The sequence below is a fragment of the Arvicola amphibius genome, chromosome 17 (genome assembly GCF_903992535.2).
Source record: "Arvicola amphibius chromosome 17, mArvAmp1.2, whole genome shotgun sequence".
Classification (NCBI taxonomy): Eukaryota; Metazoa; Chordata; class Mammalia; order Rodentia; family Cricetidae; genus Arvicola; species Arvicola amphibius.
The window spans coordinates 5262794-5276128 of record NC_052063.2 but is presented as its reverse complement, the minus strand read 5'-3'; the positions used below and the strand labels follow the sequence as shown (position 1 = coordinate 5276128).

The 13335-nt window shown below is 46.0% G+C and overlaps 1 protein-coding gene across 1 annotated transcript in view; it reads left to right on the top strand.

Annotated features, from left to right (window-relative positions):
* Positions 1-13335, top strand: part of Utp20 (UTP20 small subunit processome component) — a 74547-nt gene that overhangs the window by 50050 nt on the left and 11162 nt on the right. The window contains exons 38-48 of the mRNA XM_038314884.1: positions 158-295; positions 2669-2808; positions 2996-3081; positions 4229-4512; positions 4647-4786; positions 5004-5160; positions 6249-6347; positions 7223-7390; positions 9420-9586; positions 10445-10586; positions 11408-11524. Coding sequence (XP_038170812.1) covers positions 158-295; positions 2669-2808; positions 2996-3081; positions 4229-4512; positions 4647-4786; positions 5004-5160; positions 6249-6347; positions 7223-7390; positions 9420-9586; positions 10445-10586; positions 11408-11524 — 1638 coding nt within the window. The remainder of the gene's footprint in view (positions 1-157; positions 296-2668; positions 2809-2995; positions 3082-4228; positions 4513-4646; positions 4787-5003; positions 5161-6248; positions 6348-7222; positions 7391-9419; positions 9587-10444; positions 10587-11407; positions 11525-13335) is intronic.

The window sequence follows — 13335 nt, the reverse complement described above, 5'->3', positions numbered from 1 at the left end:
TTTCTGTAAACAGATCAACACCCGGGTATTTGCTTGCCTAGTCCATGACCAGAGTTTCCCACCTTTCAACTTTTCATGGAAAAGCATTTGGAGCTGAGGCAGAGGTGGTTTTAGGAGAGTGTGCAGTAACCATTGCGCGTGTCCTCTAATTCTCTAGATCCACAGACGAGCAAGAGCCTTGAAGAAACTGGCCAAACAACTGCTGGACGGGCAGGTTGTGCTGTCTTCCAAATCTCTTCAGAATTACATCATGCCTTATGCCATGACTCCAATATTTGATGAGAAAATGCTCAAGGTAAGCATTTAGGTCTCGGGAGTATAACATTGCTAACCACATTAATGTATTGTCGGAATTAGATTGAAATGGAAGTAGTTCAGATTCTTTAGAGCCTCTGCTGGCATGGGGTAAGTGTGCTGTGTAAATGGTAAATATGTTTTTATTCCTGTTATTTGTGCGCACGGGCCAACCTCCACACTAAAAACGAAACCCCTTCCTAGACATTTCTAGATGTCTAAAATGATTTCTGTGTTTTTTGTTTTGAGAAAGGATCTCACTGTGACTCATGTTGACCTTGAACTCTCAATTACGCGGTCTCAGCTTCCCTACCAGTGTGTCTGTTTGTTTGGTTCATTGGTTTTCTTGTTGGTTGGTTTGTAGACCAAGTCTCACTCTGTACCAAGCTGTCTTTGAATTCACTGTGTAGGAGAGGCTTGTGGTGTTGGTTGGTTTTCTGTTGTTGTTTTTGTTTTTGTTGTTTTTGTTATTGTTGTTCTTTACTGTTTGTGGGGTCCACCATTCAGCTCCCAAGTAAATCACACACAGAGTCTTATTCTTATTTATGAATGCCCAACCTTAGCTTGGTTTATTTCTTGGCAGCTTTTCCTAACTTAAATTATCCCATCTATCTTTTGCCTCTGGATTTTTTCCTTTTCTTACTTCTGTGTGCCTTTCTTTCACTCTTCCTCCATGACTGTGACTTCTTTTCTTGCTCCTCAGTCTCTCTTGCTTCCTGATCCTTCTTTTTCTCCTTCTGTGTATCCTCTCTGCCTGCCAGCCTCTCCTATCCTTTCCCCTGTTCATCTGTTTATTAGGACCATCAGGTGTTTTAGACAGGCACAGTAACGCAGCTTCACGGAGTTAAACAAATGCAATATAGAAGAATGCAACACATCTTCGCATCATTACACACATGTTCCGCAGCAGAAACACATGTAACACATCGTCAGCTAACATTCCACAACAGGCTGCCTCGAACGCATGGAGATGGAACTGCTTCAGACTCGCACGTGCTGGAGCTGTGGCTGCTTCCATCCTTCTCTCCATATTCTTGAGAGTGGGGTGGTTCCCTCTAACCCAGTCTGGCCTTGAATATACAACTCTCCCTCCCTAGTAGCAGGACTGTGGTCATGGACCACCATACCTAGCCTTAAAAGGTTCTTTAAATCCCAGTTTTAATTAAAGCCAGTAAGAACAACCAACCCAAGCATCTAAAGGCACTGACGTGGGAGCGGACCCAGCTGGAGAGGATCTGCCTAGGTTTCTTTGTTGGCAGAGTCTAAGACAGAACAATCATTACACCTTCACCTTCAAACGTCCTTCTGACTTGCAGGCTTTTTCTCAGGGCCCTGTTGTAGGTCCAATCTGTCTGTCCATTCCCGAGAACTGTCTCTAGATAGTCTGCATTTCACATGTTTGTTGATAAGGTTGAGTTGAGATCTACAATCTTACTTATTTTTCATTTTTCTTCTTTTAGTTGATCCTGATATTTGTGATTTTTTTTCCTCTGTTGCCTTATTGATCACAAAAGTATTTTGTCACTTGCTTTTAACCCCTGTTTTAGCTATAAAATACCCAGTAAATATTACTGCTTTATAAACTGCCAGTTGTCTTCTGAAAAGGTCCAGTAGGGGAGAGTTCTTTTCTGTTTGCTCACGTGTATGACTGCTGGTGTCCCTCGCTCCGCTGTTCATGCCATGGCGTCTTTCTCACTCAGTGCTAGGAGAGGGCTAGGGATCCATCCTTAGCTGGGCCCTGCCGACTGCCTCTCCTTCCTTGTGTGTACCGATTAGTGTCCGTTCAGATCAGCCTCTCTTCAAGCAGCCCTCTGGCTGTACCGTGGCCTACTACTCCTGGAGACTGCAGCTGCCATGCGCAGCCTGTCTCTAACTCAGAGATCAGCAGACTCTTCCATACAGGAGCCCCACAGTTCTCTGCATACAGGGGATTCGGGTCATGGAAACACGCACTCCCTGTCCTTCCTCTTGGGGAGCACTGTGGTCTTGCTGCATCTTACATCCAGAGTGTGACAACTGGGTTTATTTCTGACCACTTTTCTAGTTTAAGAGCAATAATGTGTAGGTTTGGACCTTGGTCACAGCTTTTTTTCTTTTTTGCAAAAATTCAGAGTATATTAATATTAATGAATATTAAAGTTAATTTAAAGATGTTGATGCCATCCATCCTTTCCAGGGATTGGGGTAGGAAAAGGGTAAGTCTGATTTATCAAACACACAGTGTCCAAATTGGTATTCTGTGACAGCGGCTGGTGAACAGGTAGTCTCTTTCCTTCTGGAATTCCCGGCGGCCTGCGCCCTGTGGTGTTCACCGAATAGCCTTGTGTTTCATTAGCGATTGCTCGTGCATTGGTGCTCTTGGTTTGCTTTACAGCATGAGAACGTAACCATTGCTGCCACGGAGCTCATTGGCGCCGTCTGCAGACACCTGTCGTGGCCGGCGTACGTGTATTACCTGAAACACTTCATTCACGTCCTGCAGTCAGGCCAGGTCAACCAGAAGCTGGGCGTCAGGTACAGTTGGTTGTGCTGTCTTTGACGCGGAACCTGGGCTTTGCTTCCCGGAGAGGTCTTTGTGAGATGGCCGTGTATGCTCGCTGTCTGAATGTGGTTACTGCAGTGCTGGCTAGTGTCACGCTCAGGTCCCCTCTCCCTTCATAGATGATGTTGCTAATCAGAGGGCCTCTCTCTTTCTTGACAGTTTGCTGGTGATAGTGTTGGAAGCCTTCCATTTTGACTACAAATGTTTTGAAGAACAAATGGGAAATGTTTGGAGTGAAGAAGAAGGTGCGTTTGTTAAACTCGACTCTTGCTCTGTTCGTGGGTGACTTGTCGGCAAAATGCACTGCTTTTTCTTCTCTTTGTAGTAAGGAGCAGTTACTGAGTCAGAGAAACGGAACTAAACGAGTGGCTTCTTCCTATGACATCTTAGTTACCTGTGCAGGAGGCACATCTAAGTTGTATAATGTAAACATCTGGGCCACTGTTTATTTCCCTAGAGGTCTGACTCCCTAATGTGTGGCAGTCTGTCTGTGAGTACCACAGTGAGATCCTGGGCCCAGACAGAATGCTACTTCTCTGCCTCGGACAGCTCTTCCCCCTCCTGTTTCCTCCACAGCAACCTGCTCTGTCATTAGATTGCAACAGCATCAAAGCAAGCAAAACATTGAGACACAGCCAGACCCTTGACCTCCTAGTTACCCATCTTCCCAGAGTAGCCTGAATCACTGGACCAAGCCGGGGGGGGGGGGGGGGGGGGGGGGGGCGGGGGGGAATTCCCATCCTGGTTGAGGATGAAGAGCATCTTTGACTTACAGTCCTTTATGATGCTGAGCTCAGAGTTCTTCATTTTCTGATTCCTAATTCCATATGTTAGTTTAACAAGCCAAGGGTGGTGGCATAAATCTGTAGTCCCAGCACTCGGGAAGCAGAGGCAAGCAGATCTCTGAGAGTTTGAGGCCAGTCTGGTCTACATAAACAAACAAAAACAAAAAAATGTCCAACAACGAGATGCTAATGAAGGCAGTTTTTTTTTTTTTTTTTTTTTTTTTTTTTGGTTTTTCGAGACAGGGTTTCTCTGTGGCTTTGGAGCCTGTCCTGGAACTAGCTCTTGTAGACCAGGCTGGTCTCGAACTCACAGAGATCCGCCTGCCTCTGCCTCCCGAGTGCTGGGATTAAAGGCGTGCGCCACCACCGCCCGGCTGAAGGCAGTTTTTTGAGCAGAGGGGCAGTATCTTGTCATCCTGGCAGGCACCTCTACTGCCTCTTTATTTTGAGACAGGGTCTGGCTAGTAGCTCACCTGGTCTCGAACTTTTTAATCGTCCTTTCTCAACCTCTTGAGTGCTAAGGTTCTGGTTAAGATTGTAGACAGGTATAAACCCCATACCCGACTGTGACATTTCTTTATTTAATTAAAGGTGACTTTTGTTACAGTTGAGATGGCTGAGTTACTGGAACATGAAGACACGGAATTGGAGCCTATGGATGAGGAAGAGAAGGAACAAGCCTGTAAGAGTTTGTTGGATGGCAAGGAGCCACTGGAAGCCCCCAAGGCAGCTGATCCTGGTGGGATAACAGCTACGGAACAAGAGTGCATCTCGAAGTCTGTTTCTTTCCTTCCTCGGAATAAGGAAGAGTTAGAAAGAACAATTAAAACCATCCAAGGAGCCATAACTGGGGACATCCTCCCCAGGCTGCACAAGTGCCTGGCATCTGCGGTAAGGACGGCTCCGGCATCTGCTGCAGCCAGGATCTGTCAGGGGCAAAGGAGACAGTCAGATGCAGGGTACAGTGCTGGCAGGCCTTCGTGGGCCTTAGTGTTTGAATTTCCCCCAAACTCTAATTCTTACAGACCAAAAGGGAGGAAGAGCACAAGCTGGTCAAGTCAAAGGTCGTGAATGAGGAGGAAGTGGTCCGGGTCCCCCTGGCCTTTGCCATGGTTAAGCTGATGCGGTCCCTCCCCCAGGAGGTCATGGAGGCAAATCTGCCCAGGTATGTCATATGACAGGTGAAAGTTCAGAGAGACTCAGAATTTACTCCTTTTCCCCTGGCTTTCAGTTCCTTCTGTCAGAAAGAGAAACACTGCCATGGTTGGCTGTAGCTCAAGTCTTAACTGGGCATTCGGCTTGTGAATCAGTAAGAGACAGGCAGACAAGTGTGGTTTCAATGTTTCTGTCTCTTGGTTATGTTTCACCTTTGCATTTCCCAGTGTTTTGCTGAAAGTGTGTGTCCTCCTCAAGAACAGAGCACAGGAAGTCAGGGACATCGCACGCAGTACTCTCTCCAAAATAATCGAAGATCTGGGTGTGCACTTCCTGCAGTATGTTCTCAAGGAGTTACAAACGACCCTTGTCCGTGGGTACCAGGTAAGTGTGGCATTTCATGTCACACAAGTCAGTACTTCAGGGCTGTCTTCAGTAAAGCTGGCTGAGCGAGGGACTGGAGGGATGGCTCAGGGGTTAAGAGCACTGACTTCTTCCAGAGATCCTGAGTTCAATTCCCAGCAACCACATGGTGGCTCACAACTCTCTGTTACGAGATCTGGTGCCGTCTTCTGGCCTGCAGGGACACATGCAGATAGAACAGTGTATACATAATAAATAAATATTAAAAAAAAAAAAAGCTGATTGAGCAAGCAGGCACCATCATTCACGTTTCTAGTCACTGCTGAGTTTGGTGTAAGGAAACTGTTCTAAGTAAAATTCAGTATTCCTTCTTTCTGTGGCTTTTCTGCTAGCATGCTAAGATCATACATACAGGTAGAGATCAGCATATGTGTTTTAACAGTGTATGAGGAGCAGGTGAAATGTAGAAACCACACATAACCACACGTGTGGGTCTTCTCCTGTATTATCGTTGCTTCTGTCTTTGAGGATTGGGAACGTCACACAGTAGGGTAACTTCGTTTTCAATAGTCAAAAACATGAAAAAGTGAGAGGCAGACGTAGTCCACCCTAGGTCACCAGTGCTTCTTTGTTCTTTGGGCGTGTCTGCTGATGCTCCTGCAACCTGAAGGGCTCCCTTTAGCAATCATGTGGAGTGTGGGGCTGGAGGCAATAGGGTCTCACTTCCTTTCTTCTGGGAGGCCTTTATCTCACCTTCATTCCTGAAAAGGCAATCCCTCCTGGATATGGAATTCTACCGTTTTAAAAGCATTGTACCACTCTTTGTGCTGAGCTGTTCTGTTTGCTCCCTTTCAAGTAAAAGATCCTTCCCCAGCTGCTTTAAAGACTGATCTGTTTCTCAGCAGTTTGTACGTGTGCATCTGAGTGCCTTTCCTTCGTCAGTCTAAGCACACCGTTTGCTTCTGGACATACTGTATTTTGTACAAAACTGCCCTCTGTCAGAGGGCCTTAAGTGGTGAGCTGTGGTGGCATGTCTCAACTGCTCTGACCCTTGAGTATGGCCAGCACCCTCACAGCCACTTCCACTCTGACCGTGTCTCTCGCCTTAGGTCCACGTGCTCACATTCACTGTTTACACGTTGCTGCAAGGCCTCGCCAGCAAGCTGCAGGTTGGGGACTTAGACCCCTGTCTGCCAGTGATGACTGAGGTAAGAGGCGCAGGATTCAGTTCTGCTTTCCCTAAGTGGGCAGTGGACATTTTAGCAGTTCACAGTAAGAAATAAAAATAGACTATCAAAATGGAAATAAAATGCAAGGTTTTACTCAGCCGTGGTGGGTGCTTAGTATGTAGAAGAACCCTGCCCCCAGGTTTAAACCTCAACACGCATGCACACACATGCGCAAACACACACACATACACACATGCACGGAATTTACTGTATGTGTGTTTTAGATTAACGGAAGTTGGAAAAGCTACGCCTTCATTGCGGTGGGCATTCTATTGTTGCTAGTGTATAAGTTGATTTAACCTTTTTCAAAATGTTGGCATTTTATGTCAACAGCATTTGAAATAAACAAAAATTTCCAGTTATCTCCAGTAATCCAGGTTAAAGGAGTAATCAGAGATATGTCATGGATTTGTTGAAAAAGCTAAAAGTACATTCAATCAGAGCTTTATAATATTAAAAAAGCAATACTTAACTTTTAAAATTGAATAATTTAAATGATTTGAGAGGTAGGATTAGCAATATAATAAACTCGACACAACCTTTTGTTCACTAGTTTTAGAATGTAGGCTCTAATTTTTGAGTCTCAATTTCAAAATTTATATTTTTTTGCAATGATTAAGTTGCAAATATGAGGCTTTATGGACCTCAGCATTTTGCTCTGGTTCTTGTGTTTCTGAACTGGTTTCTAAGGTGCATTGAAAATGCATGTGCTCTAGCAAAAGCTGCTCCCCTCCCATTTCAGGCCAGTCTAGCTCTGATTGGGGCCTGCGGGAGGGCGCACTGCCCAGGCTTCTTGTGTGGACCTGCCTTGCTGAGTGCTCATCTCTGCCACTTGTCCTTCCTTACTTCCAAAGATTTTTAACCACGAATTATTCGGCGCCCTAGCGGAAGAGAAGGAGGTAAAGCAGATTCTGTCCAAAGTCATGGAGGCGCGGAGGAGCAAGAGTTACGATTCTTACGAAATCCTGGGCAAGTTTGTCGGAAAAGATCAGGTCACAAAACTTATTCTTCCATTAAAAGAGGTAAGGAGCGAGATCCAGGAATACTGGACATTGCCTGAGCTCCCGAAAGAGTCTTTCAGAGCAAACACTGTCCATGACCCCCCTCCCCCCGGGTTACCTTTGCGCTTAACAGACAAGTCCCATGAGTTTCAGCTTGACTTAGGTGTTGGGATCAGCAAATCAGCGTCCTTGATAGGGAAAAGATGTCAAAAGAAAGCAGTAAGAGTTGGAGAATGAGCGAATTTTACCTTTGTGTCTTTGGACTTAAAACAACTCCCATATCGCCAAGCAGAAGAATGCTCCCATTAAATATTCTAAACATGGGGGCTGGGAAGATGATTCAGTGTTTATGAACACTGTCTGTTCTTCCAGAAGACATAGGTTCAATTCCCAGCTCCCACAGGGCAGCCTTCTATAACTACAAATCAAGGGATCTGACACCTTCTTCTGGCCTCTAAGGTCACCAGGAGCGCACAAGTATGCATGCAGGCCAAACACTCATATACATAACTAAAAAGAAATAGAAATGTTGTAAGCACTGTTACAGGTAGAAAATTGAGACTGGAGGGGTAGAAGGAATGTGGTTATAGAGACTCAGGGTTTAGTTTTAGACCACTGTGCTCTTCACTTGCTTTCCGCTGTCTCTTTTTGCCCCAGAGAGAACGGGGGCTCTAATTTGTCCACTTTTCTTACTGTTTGCCGTGCCAGTGCAAGTGATAGCAGCCGTGATGTTACTGGCTCACTTTCTTACAGCTTTATGTAGTAAGCTAGAGCAAACAGAGCCATGTAGCGGTGACTCTTATCTCCAGATGTCTTGGTGGTAGGTAGCCGTCAGCAGAGTGCATGTAGTTTTGTCTGGTGCTGGCCTAAGGATGTCGGCTGTATTTTGAGATGGAAAGGCTCATGCAGCGAAAGGCTGAGTGTTTTCCTGAGGTGATGATGATCCCAAGTTCCCATCAAGCCTCTCCGAGTTTCTCCTGAAACCTGGCCATCCCAGTCCTTAATCCACATGGTTCCTTTTAAATAGCAACTGTGCATTTTATTGATTGGGGTGTGTGTGGGTGCACGTGCACGCACCTACCATTCACCCCCATTAGTGCACTTCGTAGATCCCGACAGCACTGTGCCCTGAGCCTCACCAGCAGGAATCCATGAGCACAGACACCAGTCACAGTGATTGTCTCTAGAGCAGAGGCCGCCAAAAAAGCACAGCTCTCCCCTCAAAGGATTACGAGATTTGATGTTCTTCATTATTCTGAAGCCAGAAATGAGTGACCATGAATTCACTTTACTTCAGATACCATGTTCCAACATGGCAACAGATTTATGAAGTTACAAAGAAATCAAATGAAGAAACAAAGTAATCAAGACTTTTTAAAAATAGCTTGTAGATCAGATGGTAGTGGTGCACTCCTTTAATGCCAGCACTTGGGAGGAAGGCACAGGTGGGTCTCTTGAGTTCAAGGGCAGCCTGAGCTGCAGAGTGAGTTCCGGGACTGCCAGGGCTATACAGAGAAACTCTGTCTCAAGAAAACATATGTAGATGAATGAATGAATGAATGAATGAATGAATGAAATACCGTGAAACACTGGGTAGGTCAGTTACAATAAAGCGGAGAGCCTCTGCAGTGGCCTCCTGTGTTATGGTTTGGTGGAAGCTGGCACTCTGTCCTACGTTCCCCTAAGGGTTTGTTATAATGACAGCCACAAAGATGTGAGGTCAAACACGGGGGTGCACGGTAATGGTCATTTGTGGGCTAGAGGCAGCCTGAGATAATTTGTTTCTGGGCCTGCAACATTCTGGCTCTCCACAGCCACTAGGGAGTTAGTTGTTCCTTGTAGACGGTTTTCTTTTGGAGACTTCAGTTCACTTTTGGTTCACAGGGTTGTGACCAACTTCTGTTTTATACGTGGTGTCTATTGAAGATGTAGCACTGTACAGTCTTTAATTAAAAAAGAGCACCCCGGGAAGCCAATACGTGGAAGAGCCATTGCAGCCAATGAGAGCACAGCTCTGTCCATCAGCACGCTCTTCTGTTTGCTAATTTAGATCCTGCAAAACACCACAAGTCTAAAACTTGCCCGGAAAGTTCACGAAACCTTACGCCGGATTATAGCAGGATTAATTGTGAATCCAGACCTGACAGCAGAGTCTCTTCTCCTGCTCAGCTACGGTCTGGTCAGTGAAAACCTGCCGCTGCTAACGGAAAAGGAAAAGTAAGTTACGGTTTGAGCCACTTAGTCACTGTCTCTGAAGTGCATTAATTTAATCTGCTGTAATGTGGAACAAAAGTTTAACTGAGCACATTAGTGGACACCTGTAATCCCAGTACTCAGGAGGCAGAGGCAGAAGAGTTGAAAATTTGATGCAGCCTAGCTTAGATACCAAAATTCTTAGCTTTGTGCTGTTTGGGCTGAGAACCTTCCAAGTGGTAATTTCAACATAGACTGTTTTTGTTATGTGTAGTGGTGCATGTCTTTAACCAAACACTTGGGAAGCAGAGGCAGGGGAGTCTCTGAATTTAAGGCCAGCCTGGGCTGCACACATAGTGAGTTTCAGGACAGCCTACATAGACCCTGTCTCAGAATATAAAAAATAAAATAAAAAAGTTTTTGAAAGATTGTTTTTCTCTTAATGAGGTGGTTTAAAAGACAGTAGCCAATTATGTTCATATAATTCTCTGGTGCCTGTTTTATTTTAAATATTTACTGACTGGCAGATTAGATTTGAAATGTATTCCTGTCCTGATTAAAACAGATGTAGACCTTAAGTGGTCTGGAAATGTCTCATGCCCATTCTTTGGATTTTGCTCTGTGTTCTGAAAAAGAGACCTTGGCATTTATTTTCAAATTGTAACCCCAGGTACCCTCTCCATTCACATCCGCTCCTTAGTCTGCCCTCTGTTGTTAGGGTCACTGTAACATAGTCAACCCTCCATTGTCTGTGGGGCAGGAGGAGACAAAGGAAAAGTAGCTGGGCCCTGGCAGTGCCGCCCAGGTCTGCGCAGGGCCGCAGTGCTTCCCTGAAGCAGATGACAGTGCTCTTTCTTTTCTCCCACTGTGATTAATTGACAGGAAGCCAGCAGCCCCTGCTCCTGATGCACGACTGCCACCACAGAGCTGCCTCCTGCTCCCTCCAGTTCCAGTCCGAGGAGGGCCAAAGGCCGTTGTGAGCAAGAGAACCAACATGCACATATTCATCGAGTCTGGTCTTCGGGTGAGACCCCCCTTACACCTCACTTCCTGTTTAGTCATCTGCAGAGTCCCAGGTGCCCTTCGCCTCTGCACAAATGCTACACTGTGAACTCATTGCAGACACACTGAAGGGTGCCTTTGTTGAGTTACTGTTGGTCTCTACCAATACTTCCAATACTAGGCACCTCTGGCTTACCCGGATCTCTCTGTATAGAGGAGGCTGGGCTAACACTTGGCAGCAGTCTGCCTGCCTCTGCCTGAGTGCTGGGGTAACAGGTGTGTGCCACCTCTCTCGGCCCATCTTTGATGACCTGACAGTTATTAGAATAGCACGGTTTTGCTTTTGGTTTTGTTTATTTGGTTTTGCTTTTGGGTTGTTTTTTTTTTTTTTTTTTTATGAAGAGATTTTTTTAAAAAAAAAAAACTGGTCATTTTAGTTCCTGTGGCTGACATTTTTCCTGGTTCTTTCAGGCTGCAGCTTCCAGGCCCCTCCTTCAGTGCCCCAGCGTATATTACCATGAGCCTCACTTCCCTTCCACTCTGAAGCCACCTCACTCTCTTGAGTCTGTGCCTCGCTCAGAGTCCTCAGTCCTGGTCACTGCTGTGCCATGCACCCAGCCAGTGCCTCGAGTCCAGTGGGTGCTGAGTCGTCATTTGGTGAACAGCATCTCAGCTCAGGCTCAGTTCCCACACACTTGTCTGTCTGAGCTCACTTCTTAGATTTCTTCGTTTCCTTTTATTATTTTGAATAGAAGCATCTTGAAACATTACATTTGCCTTCCTTTACCTCACCCACCTTGTATTATGGGGAACTAATGTCAAATTCTTCTTCAAACCTTGTAGCTGCTGCATCTGAGTCTGAAGACGTCCAAGGTCAAGTCTGGTAGTGAGCGTGTGCTGGAAATGCTGGACCCTTTTGTGGAAGTCCTCATCAACTGCCTGGACGCCAAGGACGTGAAGGTGGGTGTGGGTCCGTGTCGGATTGTCTGTGCTGTGGACCGCTGGGGCTTCTTGAGATGACCAAGTTTATAAAGGGATTTAGTACAGCCATCACTGTCTGCTTCGCTGCAAATAACCTGTGGGGGAAGAAGGCTCAGTAAGCAAAGATCGTGCTGTGTGAGCAGGAGGGACTGTGTTTGGGCCCCAGCGTGTACATAAAAGCCACACTATACACAGAGAGCCCCTCACATCTGTGAAAGTCCTTTTAAGTATCTAATTTGATTCTCAAGACACCTGCAGTGGTGTCCCCAGGCCAGTGATCTGCGTCTTCAGCATGGTCACCATTGTCATTATTTTAATGACGTCATCCCAATCCTGCAGGTTCCAGAGAGAGAGAGAGAGAGAGATCTGAATGCTCAAGGAAGCCAGAAGAAGGCATTGGATTTCCTGACATTCTAGTTACAGGCAGTTGCGAGCTGTTTGGTGTGGGTTCTAGGAACCAAACTTGGCTCCTCTGAAGAGCAGCGAACTATCTCCAGCCTCCAGATTTTTGCTTTAATGAACCTAAGTCTTTGTGCACAGTAAACAAGTGTTGTCCCTCTGAGATTTGTACCCAGCCCAAGGCAGATTTTCATGAGGAAGCTAGGGGCTGGCAGCTAGTCCTGACCTAGGGGATAAACCTCTGTCTGTCAGACTCCAGAGCCCCCACTTCTCCACGGTCACACACGCCATCACTTAAAAATCTCAGATTGAAGCTCAGGACTTTCAGATGACTAAGGGTTTTTGTTGTTGTTGTTGTTTTGAGACAGGATTTCTCTGTATAGCTTTGGAACCTGTCACAGAACTCACTCTGTAGACCAGGCTGTCCTTGAACTCACAGGAAAACACCTGCCTCTGCCTCCCAAGTGCTGGGATTAAAGTGTGCACCACCACTGCCCAGTGACCAGGCTTTCTTTCTCTTCATAATCCAGCCCAGTGAGGGTGCCAGGGTACTAGAGGGGGTTTGTCGGGTATTGCAGAGCTTCCGGACCCTGGTGAATTTAGGAATTCTGTCTGTAAGCACGGAGTACTAACACACTTTCTCCATCCTTGTTCTTATCTATATTAAACGGTACTTGTTCTTACACCTAGTTTTGAGCCAGTTGTCTCTTAGCACAGAAGTTGTATGTGTATTTATTTTGGGGGTTTTGAAACAGACTCTTAACTGTGTAGCCCAGGCTGGCCTCAAACTCAAGATCTCCTAAGTGGTGAGATTACAGGCTTGTGCCGCCATGGCTGTCTTTGTATTTATAATGTCCACAATGTACTGGTAGTGTAGATCCATGGCAAAACAGCGTGGGAGGCCCTGAATTTGATCATGTCGGCATCTCACTGGTTTCTCAGGCCGTGGCCTGAAGGGCCTTCTGGTCCTGCAGCCTCACTGCCATAGCCTCTAAACATGGTTTAAACAAGTCTCTGTCGTTCTGTTTACCTGCAAAATCTTGGAGGTCAGATATGGGGGTGAAAACTGCTGGGTTAGAGAAGCAGCCAACTGACCTTGTTTTTTGGCCAGAGACCCAGCAAGAGACACGTTTCTTCACTTGTCCCATAACCAAAAAGGAAGCCCAAATTCATGTTCCAGCTCTTTCCTTCCGGAGTGTCTTCTCTATCCAAATTGCTGGCGTCTCTATGACCAATTCTGGTCAGCTAGTTGTTAGCCCCACCCCCTGATTCAAGGTAAACTTAACAGTCTCAGAGTGTCACTGTGAGATCCAACTTCCTACAACAAAGGTAGCAGTGGTGGTAGCAGCTCTAAGGATACCCAGGAGGGCTTTGTATATAGAACACAAACT